Below are 17,575 nucleotides of genomic sequence, written 5' to 3' on the forward strand. Positions count from 1 at the left end.
TCCAGTTTCCATTCTATTGCTATTCCACTGACTTCATGATCATAAGCAAAAGCAGACATGGCGAAGGAGCAGCTACTGTAGAAACTCTAGACTACATCCAAAATTGTTTTATTAATTTATTATTATTAATTAATGGTGTTCATCTATTGTAAAGGTAGTCTCACTATGTAAGTAGCATTTATAAATTTCAAGTCATTTCTTTTCTGTCGGTTTTCTATCTTATTTTTGTTTTTACAATAAACTTGTTTATTTTTTGTTGAGGTTATGTTGACGAACCGTACTAATAGGGTTTTCATAGCTCAATATAATGTAAAATTGTTTCTGTTCATAACATAGACAGGCCACCAGGGCATCTCTATAAGCGAACAAGTCAAGAAAAATATAAAAACCAACAAGCAAGTCACAGATGCACATTAAGAAATAGACAAGGATTGAAACAAATATAGTCTACACAGTCATATTCAAGCAATTAAGTTATAAACAAGCAGCAGGCAAGTGCATTATAGAGAAAAGAAACTAATTAAAGTTACTGCATCACTCTTAAAAATTCATTCTATGAGTAAAAGAAGCTGGTAGGTCAAGCTTTCTGAGTCCTCCACAATCTTCAGTAGGGGAGGCTCAGCCTGTGTTTGTTCTGGTATCAAGCTTATGAAAGTCTCCTCTGGTAGGCTAGGCATTAAGCCAAGCTGTCATAGCAGGCCTGAGTTTAAAGACAACCAGAATACGTTTCATCTTACTTACTTGATACTTGAATTCTTCGTCCTTAACCGGGAGAACCGGATAGACTGTGTCAGGGAGTTCAGGGGGTCACCCCTCAAACTAAGTAAGTATCACTTTCGAGGGGATTGGTTGACGGCGTCAACTGAGCTCCTGAGAGAGGAACTATTTTGCATATTTTAAATCGTTTTGAAACCAGGGAATCTACCTGCGCCTTACTATGTGACTTATCGCGTGCATTTGAGTGCATTCCACATGATATTCTCCTCTTGAAGTTAAAGTATTATGGTCTTAAAGATGATGCGCTCAGGTTGACTGAATCCTATTTGGCAGATAGACAACAGATAGTGAGCTGGAACGGTGTTGACTCTTTACCACTGCCTGTTAGAAGGGGAGTTCCACAGGGTTCAGTTTTGGGGCCTTTACTTTTCATTGTTTCAATAAACGATCTGTTCTATTGTTTATCTGGTAGGGCTTTGATGTTTGCCGACGATACCACTATTTATGCATCCAGTTCCACAGTAGACCTTGCAAGAAACTCAGTTCTTGATCATTACAATAAAGCTAAAAAATGGTTTTCTATTAACAAACTTGTTTTAAATGAAACTAAAACACAGGAAATCACATTTTCATTAAACAATGCTAGCGGGACAGACAACCCAGTTAAACTACTGGGTTTCATGCTGGATTCTAAACTATTATGGGAACATCATGTTGAAAAGATTTGCTCTAAGCTAAGCAGAAATATATTTCTATTGAGGAGACTAAAATGTGAGTTGCCTGATAATTATGTTAAACAAGCTTATTATGCTTTTTTCCATTCAATCCTGTCTTATGGTATCAGGTTATGGGGCCATTCTTCAGGTGTAAAAAAAATATTAGTTTTACAGAAGAAAGCAGTCAGAATAATAAGCAATGCAGATTACCTAGATCATTGTAAACCTCTATTCAAGGAAATTTCAATATTAACAGTTTTCAATGAATTTCTGTATCAGTGCTTGAAAGAGATAAAATTGAGGGAGAATGTACTGACGGTTGCCAGTGATATTCACAATTATCCGACTAGGGCCAGTGGAGATCTGCATGTACCTAGGTGCAGACTCAGCAAATCTCTTTCGAGTTTTCCAATAGTGGGGATAAAATTTTTCAACCTTTTACCAGCCTCCTTCCGTACCCTTCCCTGCCTGTATTCCTCAGACATTTAAGAAAATGGCTCATAGTAAATCCATTCTATTCTTTAGAGGAATTCAGGACAGTGGTAGGTAGATTAAATTATTAATGTCAACTATTACATGAATAGTTAATTATAACGTAGCCCTATTATGGGTGAACTATTGAATGCTATTACTGTAATTGATAGTGTTGTCTTTACTCATTTTAAGGATTTTTTATTATGTATTTTGACCTAATTATGATTTTATTATGTATTTCGACCTAATTATGATTTTATTATGTATCATAATTTTATAAAATATTTTATGACGTAGCCTTATGTACTACTGTATCGCCAGGCTAAATAAATTGGTTGATTGATTGATTGATTGATTGAACTTTGCTAGCGGAGAGCTTGGTTGTCCTCAGCGTCTAAGGAACTTGGTTGTCGTCTACGGTCACGACAACCAGTCCCCTCTTAACCAGTAGGGGATTGGCTGTCGGGGAGACTAGTTGACGCCAGCGTGCAAGGGGGGGGGGCTTGGTTGTCGTCACCGAACCCGACAATCAAGCTCCTCGCACGCTCACGTTTGAGTGCCAGAGTTTTTGCGAGTAAACTGACAAGTATGTCATGCACTTACTCAATGGATTTCCACAAATCACGCCTGTCCATACAATAAGATAAACATTTCCAAGTCAGTTGGATTCGGAAAGAGAAATAGTTTATTTCATTTAATGTTTGCAATGATAGAAGTGACAACATTCAAAAGCTTTTCTTATAATACTTGAATTCATAGAATGTGTGAAACAGTGTCTGTGATTGTACTACTTCCCCCCGCCCGCTTTAGCTGGTTTCAATGCCCAATAGGGGATTGGCTGTCGGGCAGCTTGGTTGTCGTGAGCGTGTGAGGAGCTTGGTTGTCGCCGACAACCAGACCTCTCATATCCAGCGGGGGATCAGCTGGCGGGGTGCTTGGTTGTCGCCGACAACCAGACCTCTCATATCCAGCGGGGGATCAGCTGGCGGGGTGCTTGGTTGTCGCCGACAACCAAGCTCCTTCGTTCTAGTAGGGGATTAGCTGTCGGGGAGACAAGTTGACGGCAATGGCATATTTTGCCAGGGGATTTGCTGACGCCTGTGATCAAAATTGCGAGGAGCTTAGTTGTCGGGGAGACAGGTTGGTGGCGACCCTTGCACCTTGAAACGGTGCAGACACGCGCACTTCACTTTCCATCAGCTGATGCTAACACATATGATAATCTATATGTATCTTATTGCTTAGAAGCAATACAGAACTGTACAAATACAGATATAATATGCTATGCTTATTAGGCTATATCTGTATCTCCTGGTTTTCACAAGTAGAGTTAGTGGTCGAGTAACTGGCATACTAACTCCACTCTACTTACTTGGTCGAGTAACTGTATTCACTACAATTGAGAACAGTAGGTAAAGTGTGTTGTCTAGTAAACAGAACTATACTACTGTGAACTCTAAGTTCACAGTAGTGAATAAGTAGTTAACTACTAAGTTCACTCTAGTGAACTACTCTACTCTACTCCACTAGCTCGAGACTGTTTTCATTATCATAGTAGTGGTAGAGTAGAGTGAGAAGCGGTGGTGGGGAAGGCAAGTGGTAGAGTACTATCCCACTCTACTCTACTAAAAACTAGTACTCTACCATGAACGTTTCCATTGGGAGAGTTCACAAGATAGTTAGTACTTGCCCAGGGAACTCTACCACTTAGGCTGAACTCACACTTACGCGACTCAGCTCGAGAAGAGACTCGACTCTAGTCGAGAGCATGTGTTTTCAAATGGTGACGTCGCGGAGACTAGAATCGACTGGTCTGAGTGTCACCATTTGGAAACACATGCTTTCGACTATAGTCGAATCTCTTCTCGACCTGATTCGTGTAAGTGTGAGTTGAGCCTAACTATCAATGAAAACCATGCTTTATGTACAAATCCTATACTATTAAACGAGCAATTTCTGTTTATATGTTTGTATTTCACCGGATCTCGAAAACGGCTCTAACGATTCTCACGAAATTCAGAACACAGTAGGTTTATAATATAAAAATTCGATTGCACTAGGTCTCATCCCTGGGTAAACTCGCTGAAGGACATAAAAAGGATAATTATTATTCATCCTTGGAAAAACAACTGATAATATTTATTTCGTCGTCTGTTGATGATGGAAGTGAGTGAGCGAGTTCATGTGTGTGGGACTGTGTCAAAATTATGACTCAGCTGTTGAACTTTTATAATAATTCAATCAGGTATTTAGTGCCGGTTGCAAAAAACCTGGTTATTTTCAATCCTGATTAATTCCAGTAGATCCATCTTTTTGAAATGGTCTTCTCTGATTTGGTTCACGTGAAATTAATCAGGAATAAAATTTAACCGGCCTGTGCAACCAGGACTTTGTGAGGGAAATTTTTGCATTCCTCTGGGAATTAATCTCAATTTACTGTGATTAGATAAAACATTTATGTATGAACTATAAATGTTATTATAATTTCTTCTTTCGTAATAAATTTCCCATGCTTTTGTACTCCAGAGCGAAGCTCGGTTCCCGATATTACAGATATAATCAACTGATGAAAATTGATATTTATCTCGGGCCACTCCCGTGTTTCGGATGGACACGTTAAGCCGTCGGTCCCGGCTGCCTAAAAAGCAGTCGTTAGGTCATGTCAGAGGTCCTGAAATTGATCAGTTGCGACCCGAAAACTCTGACACCAGACCTGAGCCAGCCAGGTCACTCGATATTATTATTATAACTGATGAAAAGTGAAATTCGCGTGTTCGAGGCGCATAAGTCTGTATGCACCTTTCTGTTTCCTTTGTTTTGAATTAATTTATCTTGTTGACCTCAAGTCTTTTTGCGTCCTGACATTGTTCATATCCTTACCTTGTCCTTACCAAGTTAAGGTGAGGACTTATCTTTCCAATAATTATTGTATTGCATGTGTGACATTTGTTGTATATTGTGACGAAGGTAATGCTTCTGTAGACCTCAGAGGCAGTTACAATAAAACTTATTCTATTCTACCTTGCTTTGTCAAGTCATGTTTTAATATTCTGATACATTTTTTTACAGTTGATCGAGCATGGATGATAGTAGCAGCAGCAGTAGCAGCGGCAGCGGCGATGATTCACCAGATTTGGACACAGAAGAGGAGTCAACTAGGAAATTCCGTCCCTGTGGCCGGCACCGACCCAATGCCGCCTGCAAAAGACCCAGCCAAAACGAAGTCGGTGAATCCAGCAAGAAAATGAAACCTGCTAAATCAGAAAGTGACGACAATGTACCTCCCGAGGAAAAGGTCAAAAAGATGTCACTCGAAGATATGTTTGGTGTGTTGTATGCTGAGGGTCATTTCTCGCGCTACCCTAGACCTGTTGAACGACAAGTTGTTGCAATGTTGGTGCCTACCAATTCTTCCGCGGGCCCAGTTCTAATAAAGGGGTCTGTCTCTATTGGTAAAAGTAAGTATAGCCTATGTTCTCACCTCAAATAATCTATTTAAGGCTGTTCAGTACACTTTTTTATTATTTAAATTGGATAATCTTTTTCAATATAATAATTGTTAAGATCATGTTTTGATGCGAACAAATGAACAAACACAACCCTACTCTCTCTTATTAACGACTGTTTGGTACACTTTTTTATTTTTATTTAAATAAAATAATGCTTTTACTCATGGTTTTTTTGAATAAATTGAAATTGAAAATTGGATAGTCTTTTTCAATATAATTGTTAAGATCATCATAAGAGTGAGAAAAAGTGGCAACTGAAATTTTTAAGTGGTCTAATGAGCGAGTTATGGGTTGTTGAAGTGCTAACTTTCCAGATTCCGTTTTCTTTCCAGATCATAAACGGTTTCGACTATATTATTAGAACTTCTCTTGAAAATTCAAAAAATGTATTTTTCTAAACTAAAAATTTTATTCCCCATATCGTTCATAAATAAAAAAGTAACATTTTTTGTAAATTTGATAACTTGTTTATTTTGGCATCAATCGAAAAAAAACGCATATTAGAACAAAGCCAATGATATACTGAATGTATTAAAAAAATCTCCAATGGAAAATTCGAAACCTTTTATGATCTGGAAGAAAACGGAGTTTAGCATTTCAACAACCCATAACTCGCTTATTAGACCACTTAAAATTTCATTTGCCACTTTTTCTCACTCTTATGATCTTAAAAATTATATGGAAAAAGATTATCCAATTTAAATAAGAATAAAAAGGTGTACCGAACAGTCTCAATAAGAGAGAGTAGGGTTGTGTTTGTTCGTTTATTCGCAGCAAAACATGTCAACTTGTGGATTGCATACCGGAAAAACGGGATTTAAAAATCTCCAAATTTTGCACATAGATTCTAAAAATATCAATCTCGTGCTCCTCGAAACCCAAATTTCAATTCAGAATTAATGTTCAAATTTCATTCATGGGACATGAATAATAGGTTTAATATAGAACAATAATCTAGAGAGACTACCTCTTCGGAACAGATGGTTAAAATTGGTAACGAAATTAATAATCAGTCCAATTTTGTCAGGATGTCATTAAGTTGAGGAAGATTTCTAAACAAGATTTGAGTTTGTCACTTTATGTTAGTACCAAGTTGAAGAACTTATCTATACTACAATAAAGGAAAGAACTGGCTTATAGGAAAATTATGTTTGACGCATCATCTCGTCTCAACTACTGGACTGATTAACTTGAAATTTTGCATATAGATTCTTAATTAACCGAGGATGGTTCGAGGTGTACTTCAAGCTCTTCAGGATTTACTCTTCCTTGAAGACTCGTCAAGTTTTCAGTTAAAGTTTACAAATAAACCCTAAAATAAATAAAGTTTTAAAACATACCCTTGCGGAGCACGGGTTACCTGCTAGTAACTAATAATTGTTGGATGCTTTCAACTTTTCTGAGGTCCACGTTGTAATGACAGTGGAGAAAGATAGGAGAACCGCATTGTCGATTCTCTGCCGTGCCACTGCCTGCATCTATCTATGAAGGATACCTGATGCAGCACCCTTATTCTGTTTCTTTACAGATACGTTTGACGTTGACGTTTGTTACAGCACTCTGTGTTTTATGACAATAAAAGATTATTGATTGATATAGTTGACGATTTCAATGCAAATTTGGGAAAGAAACCGTTTTGGGCTTAACGCCTGTTGTTTTCTTTCCCAATCATCCTCAAAACAGTGGACTTTGAAACGTATAGAAATTTAGAAATTGGGGTACCTTAATTTTTTCGGAAAGCAATACTTTCCTTACCTATGGTAATAGGGCAAGGAAAGTAAAAGGCAACTATCTAATTTATAACAAATAACAAGATTCTCTAACCTTCCCATATTGAACTAATGTATAAAAATTTCATATACATTACCTATACATATTTTTCAAATATCAATTAAAATCTTAAATCTTTCATTTTCAGGTCCCTCGTGCGATATCGTTCTGTCAAAATTTGGTTTCTGTGTGAATATTTCCGACCATCATGCAACTATCACATATGATAGAGTAAGTTTTATAAAATCACATTATCACATTAAAATCACATTATAAAAACATGATGTACTTGTTTATTTTAAAGTTTGAAATGTTTTAAATGAAAGGGCACTTCATGTTTTTATATTGTTTCTAGTAAGTATTATCTATTTTTGCCTTTTCTACATAGTTATAGCTTTCATAAACGCAACCCTTGGTTTTCATTAACGTTTTCATAACTCCAATTAAATTTTAAAGTTTGAAATGTTTAAAAAAATGTACTTCATGTTTTTATCTTGTTTTTAGTAAAAATTATCTATTTTTGTATTTTCTACATGGTTATAGCTTTCATAAACGCAACACTTATAGTTTTCATCAACGTTTTCATAACTCCACAATTATTCTTCATGCTGTTTCCATGACGAACCTCTCATAATAATTGGGAATTGTCTTAACTTCAACATAGTTTAAATTATTAATAATAATACTGATGGTGATGCCTACATAAGCTGTTAGGCTTGTGCGTGGGTAATGAGAGATTGATTGATTGAGTACTTTATTTATGTAGATTTACAATATATACTGGCTTATACACTTATATACAATAGCTTACAATACAGCAAAATTATAGATGAATTTACATAATATAGACTAAGAAAATAATTATTGAACTGTATATGATATGAAAAGTAATCTGTAATATAATAACTATAGATAATTATATTGTTATGCATCTACATAAATTGGCGGAGCTTTGGACATATCAATGTCCATTCTTCGAAAAGAATATTAAAAATATCCTCACCACTAACTCTCTACCAAAGAGGGATGATGAGAGATGACGGCTTCTTTTTAGGTAGTCGGGACCGACGGCTTATCGTCTGCTCCGAAAGACGGGGTGGCGGTATCTATGTGATTGTGCTGTGGTCAAAAACTTTTGCCCCGGTTGAGATTCGAACTCGGGTTCTCTAGATTATTAGACCGGCGCATTATCACTCACTTCAACGAGCCACCCAAAAGTAGAACAACGTTGCTGATCCTCTGTCTTGTCAATGCTTTGTATAGATCAAATGAAGTTTGGAAAAAATTAGGGCTCAGAATTTTCAGCAAACTTCATTTTTCTTCATATTCAAAGAGTATAAGTGAAAATTAAGCTACGAATTCTTCCATTTATCATCAAACTGATTTCAATCTTTTCCAAGATTTTTACCATAAGCTTTGTTTAATATTGGTCGAGCTCATATACAAAGCTTATTTATATTGCGTCATTTTCACAACCAGACTTCATAGGCTTTCTTTCAACGGATCACCAGCTTTCTTGAAGCTGGTATCATCAACTTATCTATTAATTTGCACCTTACATTTTCTGTTACTCGTTTTTCTGCAATTATTGAATGTAAATCAGTGATCAAGAACTTGTAATGATTGTATTCTTCCCAGTGGCACATTTGATGAAACTCAACTTGCTCACAAGCTGTATACAGACAAACTTGAGTTACATACAATTCGATACTTATTGAACTTACGATTTGTTGGCGTCCTTTCAAATTCTTCTAGATTGAACACAACTTGGCAAACATATATATGATGTGCATCTCAACTTGCTCACAAGCTGTATACAGACAAACTTGAGTTACATACAATTCGATACTTATTGAACTTACGATTTGTTGGCGTCCTTTCAAATTCTTCTAGATTGAACACAACTTGGCAAACATATATATGATGTGTTTGTCAAGTCCCATCAATCTCGTAGAATTTAAAAGGTCGGCGAACAAATGTACGTCCAAAAATCGATGTGGGCTTTACACACCACGTACGTTGACTAAATTTGTACTTGCCATCGATAGTAGTGTGTGTTTATCCAATTATTTGTCTGGTTTACAGCTGAAAGTGCCTTCAAGTAACCACACTGGTCCTCCGATATATTGCTCGGAGCGGAAACCTTAACAATAGACCACGAAAATGTCGAAATTCAATAACAATAGGTGACCAATGAAAGGTCTCTAGAACTTCTACCTGTCCATCCATTGTTTTCGGTGGCCCCGTCTCATTTCTTTAACCCTTCTCTCCCTATCATTTTTACTTTCCTTGCCCTATTACCATAGGTAAGGAAAGTATTGCTTTCCGAAAAAAATTAAGGTACCCCAATTTCTAAATTTCTATACGTTTCAAGGTCCCCTGAGTCCAAAAAACTTGTTTTTGGGGTTTTGTTTTGTTTTTGTGTGTGTGTGTGTGTGTGTGTTGTGTGTGTGGTGTGTGTGTGTGTGTGTGTATGTATGAGTGTATGTGCGTCTGTGTACACGATATCTCATCTCCCAATTAACGGAATGACTCGAAATTTGGAGCTTAAGGTCCTTTCACTATAAGGATCCGACACGAACAATTTCGATCAAATGCAATTCAAGATAGCGGCTAAAATGGCGAAAATGTTGTCAAAAACAGGGTTTTCCGTGATTTTCTCGGAAACGGCTCCAACGATTTTGATCAAATTCATACATAAAATAGTCATCGATAAGCTCTATCAACTGCCACAAGTCCCATATCTGTAAAAATTTCAGGAGCTCCGCCCCATCAATGCAGATACATTCCCAATTATCAGGCTTCAGATACAATTGAAACAAAAAAAATCAAGTGGAGTAGATCGAGCATGAAAATCTCTACAATTGATGTTCAGTAACATTTTCACCTAAAATTGAAAAATAAGCTTTTAATTCGAGAAAATGTGATTATTCAATTGCAAAATTATTGTTGATCTATTTACATCATCACTATGAAGAGATAGCAGACCTCATGTGTGTCTCCAGCGTTATTGCCCTGTCACCAGCTGCTCAAATCTTTGAATAGTAGACTTGAGATGCGCGGGAACACTAGCGTCAGGTGATCAATTTTCATAACGGCAAGGAAAGTTGTGTGAGTGCGCCACCCCAGATTTTTATGATATAAAATGATAATGATAATACAATTATATTGTATGAATAAAATATTCTTGATGTTATTTTTGTGAAATCTTCATTTGTATTAGGAATAAACTTGAAATTTTGTTTGATTTCAGAGTACGCGATTATTTGAGCTGATGAATTACAGCAAAACATTGACGATTGTTGATAATTTGAGCTATTCTAATGGACATCCGACTCCTGACAAGCCCAACGCTGTGTTAAAAAACTTGAGAAACTTTCTCAACGCTAATAGGATGACAGAACCTGATATGGATGAACTTGCAGAGAATATTATTTCTGATGGAGCGTGTTATGGTTCAGAGGATGAGGTGGGTTGTTTTTCTTATACTTTGTTGTCTTCTCCATGAATTCATTTATTGATTTTATAATTTCGCATAAAACCACATAGCAGATAAGAGCTCCAGTGATGTATGAAATGTCACAACCACTCCAAGGCTCAACTCACACTACCTCGACTCAAATCGTACGACTCCAGTCTCTCGACCTTACGGCTCAACTCACACTTACGCGACTCAGGTCGAGAAGAGACTCGACTCTAGTCGAGAGCATGTGTTTGCAAATGGTGACACTCAGACCAGTCGATTCTAGTCTCCGCGACCTCACGACTGTCAAACTGAGTCGAGCGTCGACTCGACATGTTGGTCGAGCCTCGACTTGAGTTGCGTCGTACGGTGCATTTTTAACTAGTAGTTCTGTGAACAGTAGACCTCACGCAGTATTCTCATCCACAATTACCTGATTGGAACTATAGACCTTATGGAAATACAGCAATAGACTGGCTTCTCCACACATCTATATAATCACTTGTCAGCTGATTTATGATGAATAATTTTCTAGTCTGATTTTTACTCTAAAATTGGCGTATGAAGGAGGCTCCTTTTTCCTGTTATATCATCCTTGAAATGCAAAATTTCTAAAAACCTTGCATATACGTCGACACGCAATTAAAAAAGGAACATATACCTGTCAAATTTCATGAAAATTTATTACCCCGTTTCCCCGTAAATGCGCAACATATAAACATTTAAACATTAAGAGAAATGCCAAACCGTCGACTTGAATCTTAGACCTCACTTCGCTCGGTCAATGAAAGTGAGGTTATGTTTGATGGAAGTGATGTTTTTTTCATTTAGATAAGACAATAATAATAATTAGATAAGACAATATATTCATAATAATTATTATCAAATTTGTTACATGCGAAGTAGTGATGAATAAGCTCTTATATTTTTAATAAAGTGAGGTTAGAAAATGGAGTAGCATAGAACTGAAGTAGTGAAAATGAGCAAAAAAGTCGTAGGCTCAACTCACACTTACGCGACTCAGGTCGAGAAGAGTCTCGACTCTAGTCGAGAGCATGTGTTTCGAAATGGTGACACTCAGACCAGTCGATCTAGTCTCCGCGACGTCACCATTTGAAAATACATGCTCTCGACTAGAGTGGAGTCTCTTCTCGACCTGAGTCGCGTAAGTGTGAGTTGAGCCTACGACTTTTTTGCTTATTTTCACTACTTCAGTAATAAGCTACTCCATTTTCTAACCTCACTTTATTAAAAATATAAGAGCTAATTCATTCCTACTTCGCATGTAACAAATTTTATAATAATTATTATGAATATATTGTCTTATCTAATTCTTATTATTGTCTTATCTAAAATGAAAAAACATCACTTCCATCAAACATAACCTCACTTTCATTGACCGAGCGGAGTGAGGTCTAAGATTCAAGTCGACGGTTTGGCATTTCTCTTAATGTTTAAATGTTTATATGTTGCGCATTCACGGGGAAACAGGGTATAAATTTTCATGAAATTGACAGGTATGTTCCTTTTTTAATTGCGTGTCGACGTATATACAAGGTTTTTAGAAATTTGCATTTCAAGGATAATATAAAAGGAAAAAGGAGCCTTCTTCATAAGCCAATATTAGAGTAAAAATCAGACTAAAAAATTATTCATAATAAATCAGCTGACAAGTGATTACACAGATGTGTGGAGAAGCCAGTCTATTGCTGTATTTCCATAAGGTCTATAGTTCCAATCAGGTAATATTGTGGATGAGAATACTGCGTGAGGTCTACTGTTCACAGAACTACTAGTTAAAAATGCACCGTACGACGCAACTCAAGTCGAGGCTCGACCAACATGTCGAGTCGACGCTCGACTCAGTTTGACAGTCGTGAGGTCGCGGAGACTAGAGTCGACTGGTCTGAGTGTCACCATTTGAAAACACATGCTGCGTCGAGAGGAGACTAGAGTCGCAGTTTCTTCTCGACTTGAGTCGCGTAAGTTTTGAGATGAGCCTAAATGGAAACAATGATAACAAAACACAAAACATACCCTATAATATAAATAGAGTACTAACAGTAAACATACTGATATTAGCAAGCTATAGAAGAAATATTCTCGAAAAACTCATCAACTTTATAGGGACATATGCTTACGAGAATAGCTTTCAATTTATTCTTAAATATTGAATGAAAAAGACTAAGAAATTGTCAAAAACCACAGATTTATTGATACTAGAAAGACCGGTTTCGGTTATTACACCATTGTCAATCTCTGATAAACCTAAACAGTATCAATAAATCTGTGGTTTTTGACAATTTCTTAGTCTTTTTCATTCAATATGAATAATTATCACAATATCAACTTCTCAACTACACAAAAAGTATTCTCGAATATACCAGGATTGGGACTCTCTTTGATAATCTGTGGTAGGGCGTTGAAAACATATAGGGACATATGCTTACGAGAATAGCTTTCAATTTATTCTTAAATATACCAGGATTAGGACTGTGATAATCTGTGGTAGTATGTTGATAACATTTATGTCCATGTAATAAGGGCCTTTCTATAATAGGGTAAAGCTGCGTTTACACCAAAGTTATTAACTAAATGTTAATAACTTGATCCATATGGATTAAAGTTTGTAGGTTGTTATAGAGTACTCCAGGAGATCAATGTTCAACAAATGAGGGAAATAATTGACCGAACGAAGTGAGGTCTGAGATTCAGATCGACGGTTTGGCATTTCAATGTTTAAATGTTTATATGTTTATATGTTGCGCATTTACGGCGAAACGCGGTAATAGATTTTAATGAAATTTGACTGGTATGTTCCTTTTTAAATTGCGCGTCGACGTATATACAAGGTGTTTGGAAATTTTGCATCTTAAGGATAATATAAAAGGAAAAAGGAGCCTTCTTCATACGCCAATATTAGAGTAAAAATCAGACTAGAAAATTATTCATCATAAATCAGCTGACAAGTGATTACACAGATGTGTGGAGAAGCCAGTCTATTACTGTATTTGTATAAGGTCTATAGTTTCAATCAAAGACATTAAAGAGGTATGCATTTTTAAGCTGGGTTTACACACAGCCTACTATAGATATTATTTAAAGTAAGCTATGATTTACACCAAAGTTATAAACATAATGTTAATAACTCAATCCTTATAGATTCTATTATATTAGATTGAACGGAAGTTGACAAACACATATGTTCATCATGTGTATGATAAGTTATGTTCAATCTAATATAATCTAAAAGGATTAAGTTATTAACATTTTGTTAATAACTTTGGTCTAATCGCAGCTTTAAGGTCTTTGGTTCCAATATTTTGTTTTGCAGTCATGGTATTATTATGCGTGCCCATTAGTATCAATATTCTCACCTTCCAAAAAACCTAATTTAATAGGTGATTAAAAATAAATAAATGAACTAAATAATGCTGGAGAAATTATAACATTTTTGATTGTAAAAATTAATTTTCATCAGATAGAAAGATTATCACGGAACTGGATGAATTATATCATATGGAATACAAATTCAAACGTGAACTGAGTTTGTTAACATTTAAAACAAGTGACATCAGGTACTTGTGGATGAGAATACTGCGTGAGGTCTACTGTTCACAGAACTACTAGTTTAATTGTATGTTATAAGATGTTGTGATATTTCTCCATAATTGAAAGAATAAGACGATGTTGATGTTGTCAATACCACTTGATAACATGCAGTGGTATTGAAAACATTAGTGGTAACAACATACAACATATTGACAACATACCACATGCAGTGGTGGTATTGAGGTCATATTCTTTCAAATGAGGGAAAGATTGGAAGCCATTTTTCGACACCGCAGCTCTGTTAAGGGTAGTAAGGAGGTAAACATATCAAAGTCCCTACCCCAACCCCATGTGCTAATGGGGCGGCGGTGGTTCAAAGGTACCATTTCTTGGTTTCCGCATATATTAATATTTTTTTCAATTTTTTCTCACATGACAAGATATGACAGTTTACAAATTAGAGTAATCATAAAATAATAATCTATATATACTAGTAGTTCTGTGAACAGTAGACCTCACGTAGTATTCTCATCCACAAGTACCTGATGTCACTTGTTTTAAATGTTAACAAACTCAGTTCATGTTTGAATTTGTATTCCATTTTTATATAATTCATCCAGTTCCGTGATAATCTTTCTATCTGATGAAAATTAATTTTTCACAATCAAAAATATTATAATTTCTCCAGCATTATTTAGTTCATTTGTTTATTTTTAAACAGCTATTAAATTAGTTTTTTTCGAATGTGAGAATATTGATACTAATGGGCACGCATAATAATACCATGACTGCAAAACAAAATATTGAAACCAAAGACCTTAAAGCTGCGATTAGACAAAGTTATTAACAAAATGTTTATAACTTAATCCTTATAGATTCTATTAGATTGAGCATAACTTATACACATGATGAACATATGTGTTTGTCAAGTTCCGTTCAATCTAATAGAATCTATAAGGATTAAGTTATAAACATTTTGTTAATAACTTTGGTGTAAACCCGCCCAGCTTTAGTTTGTTTGTTTGTTTCCTATAGACTCGAAAACTACTAGACAGAACGGCATGAAACTTTGGGAATATGTTGTGTGAATATTGGGGATGGTTTCTGACCTGAAATTTTAACAGGGGAGACTAATAATAATTATATTTTAATCCATTTTACAGACCTATGTATTCGAAATTGTCGGCCGAGCGGCTAACGTAGAACGGGAAGATCATCATGATTCAAGATCATGTTGTGATAATATGATTTAGCATCTAAACTTACCAGCTGTAATAAACACGTCACTCTGTGATAAAATTGTTTACTGGTATTAAAACGGTAGTTTTAAGCACATAGGAAGTCGGTATTGAGATGTAAATGAAAATATTGATTGTCAGATAAATTTCATGATTCATCAAATAAAGTCAAGTGTGACATGAGATACATTGACTTTTTGGCGGTACGAAGTTCGCCGGGTAAGCTAGTATCTTATGTTTATCACATACGTCGTGAGAATCTATTTATATAATAATATTAATAATATGAGAGTGATGCCCGCTTATCGTAGGTTGCCTCTTGGCTGCCCTGGGTCTATCCTCATTATTATAGGTATTCGCTTAGTTTGGTCATCTTAGTACACGTTGAGGACGTTCTCTTTCCATAACTGTCCTATTTCCTTCTGTTGAGGTTATGTTAGATTGTTGGTGGCAACACCAACCACCACCAGTGGTGACTGATGCTGTTGTGTTCTTAAAGTTATGAGTGTGAATTGTATAACGTAAAACATGGAGCCTGAGAACGATTTAGTTTGCTTGTCAATTGAAACACCGTTTTCTAAGTGGAAAGAAAAGATTTGTTAGCTGTCGAAAAGCCTCAACCAATTCTTCAAACTCAAAAATTGGCCGATGGAAGTGGTGCTGACCGAAGACTTCCAGCAATCATGGTACAAGAGTAACTCATGGTTATGGAGGAGCTTTTATTTAAATAGACTGTTTTGTTTCCGAATCAACATACCACCAGTTTATATCATTTTTCTGATATACGAGTATGGTAATATATGAATTGATTCAGCCATCCTACTCAATATTGGGCTGTACCTACTTTTTCACCTTAGAGCCGCCACTGATCCTCTGAATCAATTCCTATGCTAGTTCGTGATATTCATATTTGTTTGCATATTTTCACAGGTGATAACAACCTGCAGCTATGGCCGTCGACTCAAGCAGGCGTTCCCTGGAGCTGCCATTATAAGGCACGGCTCTGAATTGAGATTTGGTTGTATCCCTTTCGTCTTCTGTACCATGAATCAATGGTGATACAATAAAAGCAGGAATTTTCCAATCGAATTGTTGAATACTATCATAGAGAAACAATTGCTTAAATAGATATCCCATGGTGTCCCAGGGCGTTTATGTCGCAACTTTTACTGTTATCTCAAGCCGATAGTCCACGTAGTTCTTTCCTGTAAAGTTTTATGACGCTGTTAGTCTCTCATATTGGTAGTGAGTTAGTTTTGGTAGAGAGTTAGTGGGGAGGATATTTTTAATATTCTTTCCGAAGAATGGACATTGATATGTCCAAAGCTCCGCCAATTTATGTAGGTGCATAACAATATAATTATCTATAGTTATTATATTACAAATTGCTTTTTCATATCATATACAGTTCAAATAATTATTTTTTTAGTCTATATTATGTAAACTCACCTATAATTTTGCTGTATTGTAAGCTACTGTATATAAGTGTATAAGCCAGTATATATTGTAATCTACATAAATAAAGTACTCAATCAATCAATCAATATTGTGCCGTTCATACACTCTTACCCGGTCAAAACAGTAAAAATCGACAGTAATCGGCTTGAGATAACAGTAAAAGTTGCGACATAAAGACCCTATACCATGGGATATCTACTTACGCTATTGTTTCTCTATGATACTATATTACAACGATGTTTTACAAATTTATTGAGATACAAATCGCTCAAAACGCTATCTTGTAAACTCCAGATACCTATGAAGTTTTAGTTTTGAAGTCTAGTTTTATTTTGTTTGCTTAGTTTTTTTAAGTTGTGAATTATCTCTGTATCATTTAATTAAAGTAATCTATTTCTACATTGTAATATTTGTTTCTGTTATTCCTATGCCATTTATAATGACGTCCTTGCTATAGTGGGGTCAACGTTATAATGGCAGTGTTTGATTAGCAATGGTATTATTATCCTTGTCTATCATTCAACAATAATCTGGTCATGACTATACAAGACTATAGAAGAAATAATCTGGTCATGACTAAGGAGAGGAGTATGAAGTAAGTATGTAACAAAGTGGATAGCGCTGTCTCTTTCTCGCTTTGCTCTGTTGCCAGATCGTCTTTCAACAATGTAGAAGTAA

General features: G+C 35.8%; 1 protein-coding gene across 1 annotated transcript; it reads left to right on the forward strand.

Annotated features, from left to right (window-relative positions):
* The first annotated feature begins 21 nt into the window (after window positions 1-21).
* LOC111044994 (PHD finger protein 12) lies at window positions 22-17,304 on the forward strand. The gene is made up of 5 exons (XM_039429288.1): window positions 22-167; window positions 4,977-5,365; window positions 7,335-7,417; window positions 10,440-10,655; window positions 16,370-17,304. Exons 2-5 carry the CDS (start codon window positions 4,987-4,989, stop codon window positions 16,496-16,498), a joined length of 807 nt encoding a protein of 268 aa, XP_039285222.1. The 5' UTR covers window positions 22-167; window positions 4,977-4,986; the 3' UTR covers window positions 16,499-17,304.
* The last annotated feature ends 271 nt before the right edge of the window (window positions 17,305-17,575 follow it).

The sequence above is a fragment of the Nilaparvata lugens genome, chromosome 5 (genome assembly GCF_014356525.2).
Source record: "Nilaparvata lugens isolate BPH chromosome 5, ASM1435652v1, whole genome shotgun sequence".
In the NCBI taxonomy this organism is placed as follows: Eukaryota; Metazoa; Arthropoda; class Insecta; order Hemiptera; family Delphacidae; genus Nilaparvata; species Nilaparvata lugens.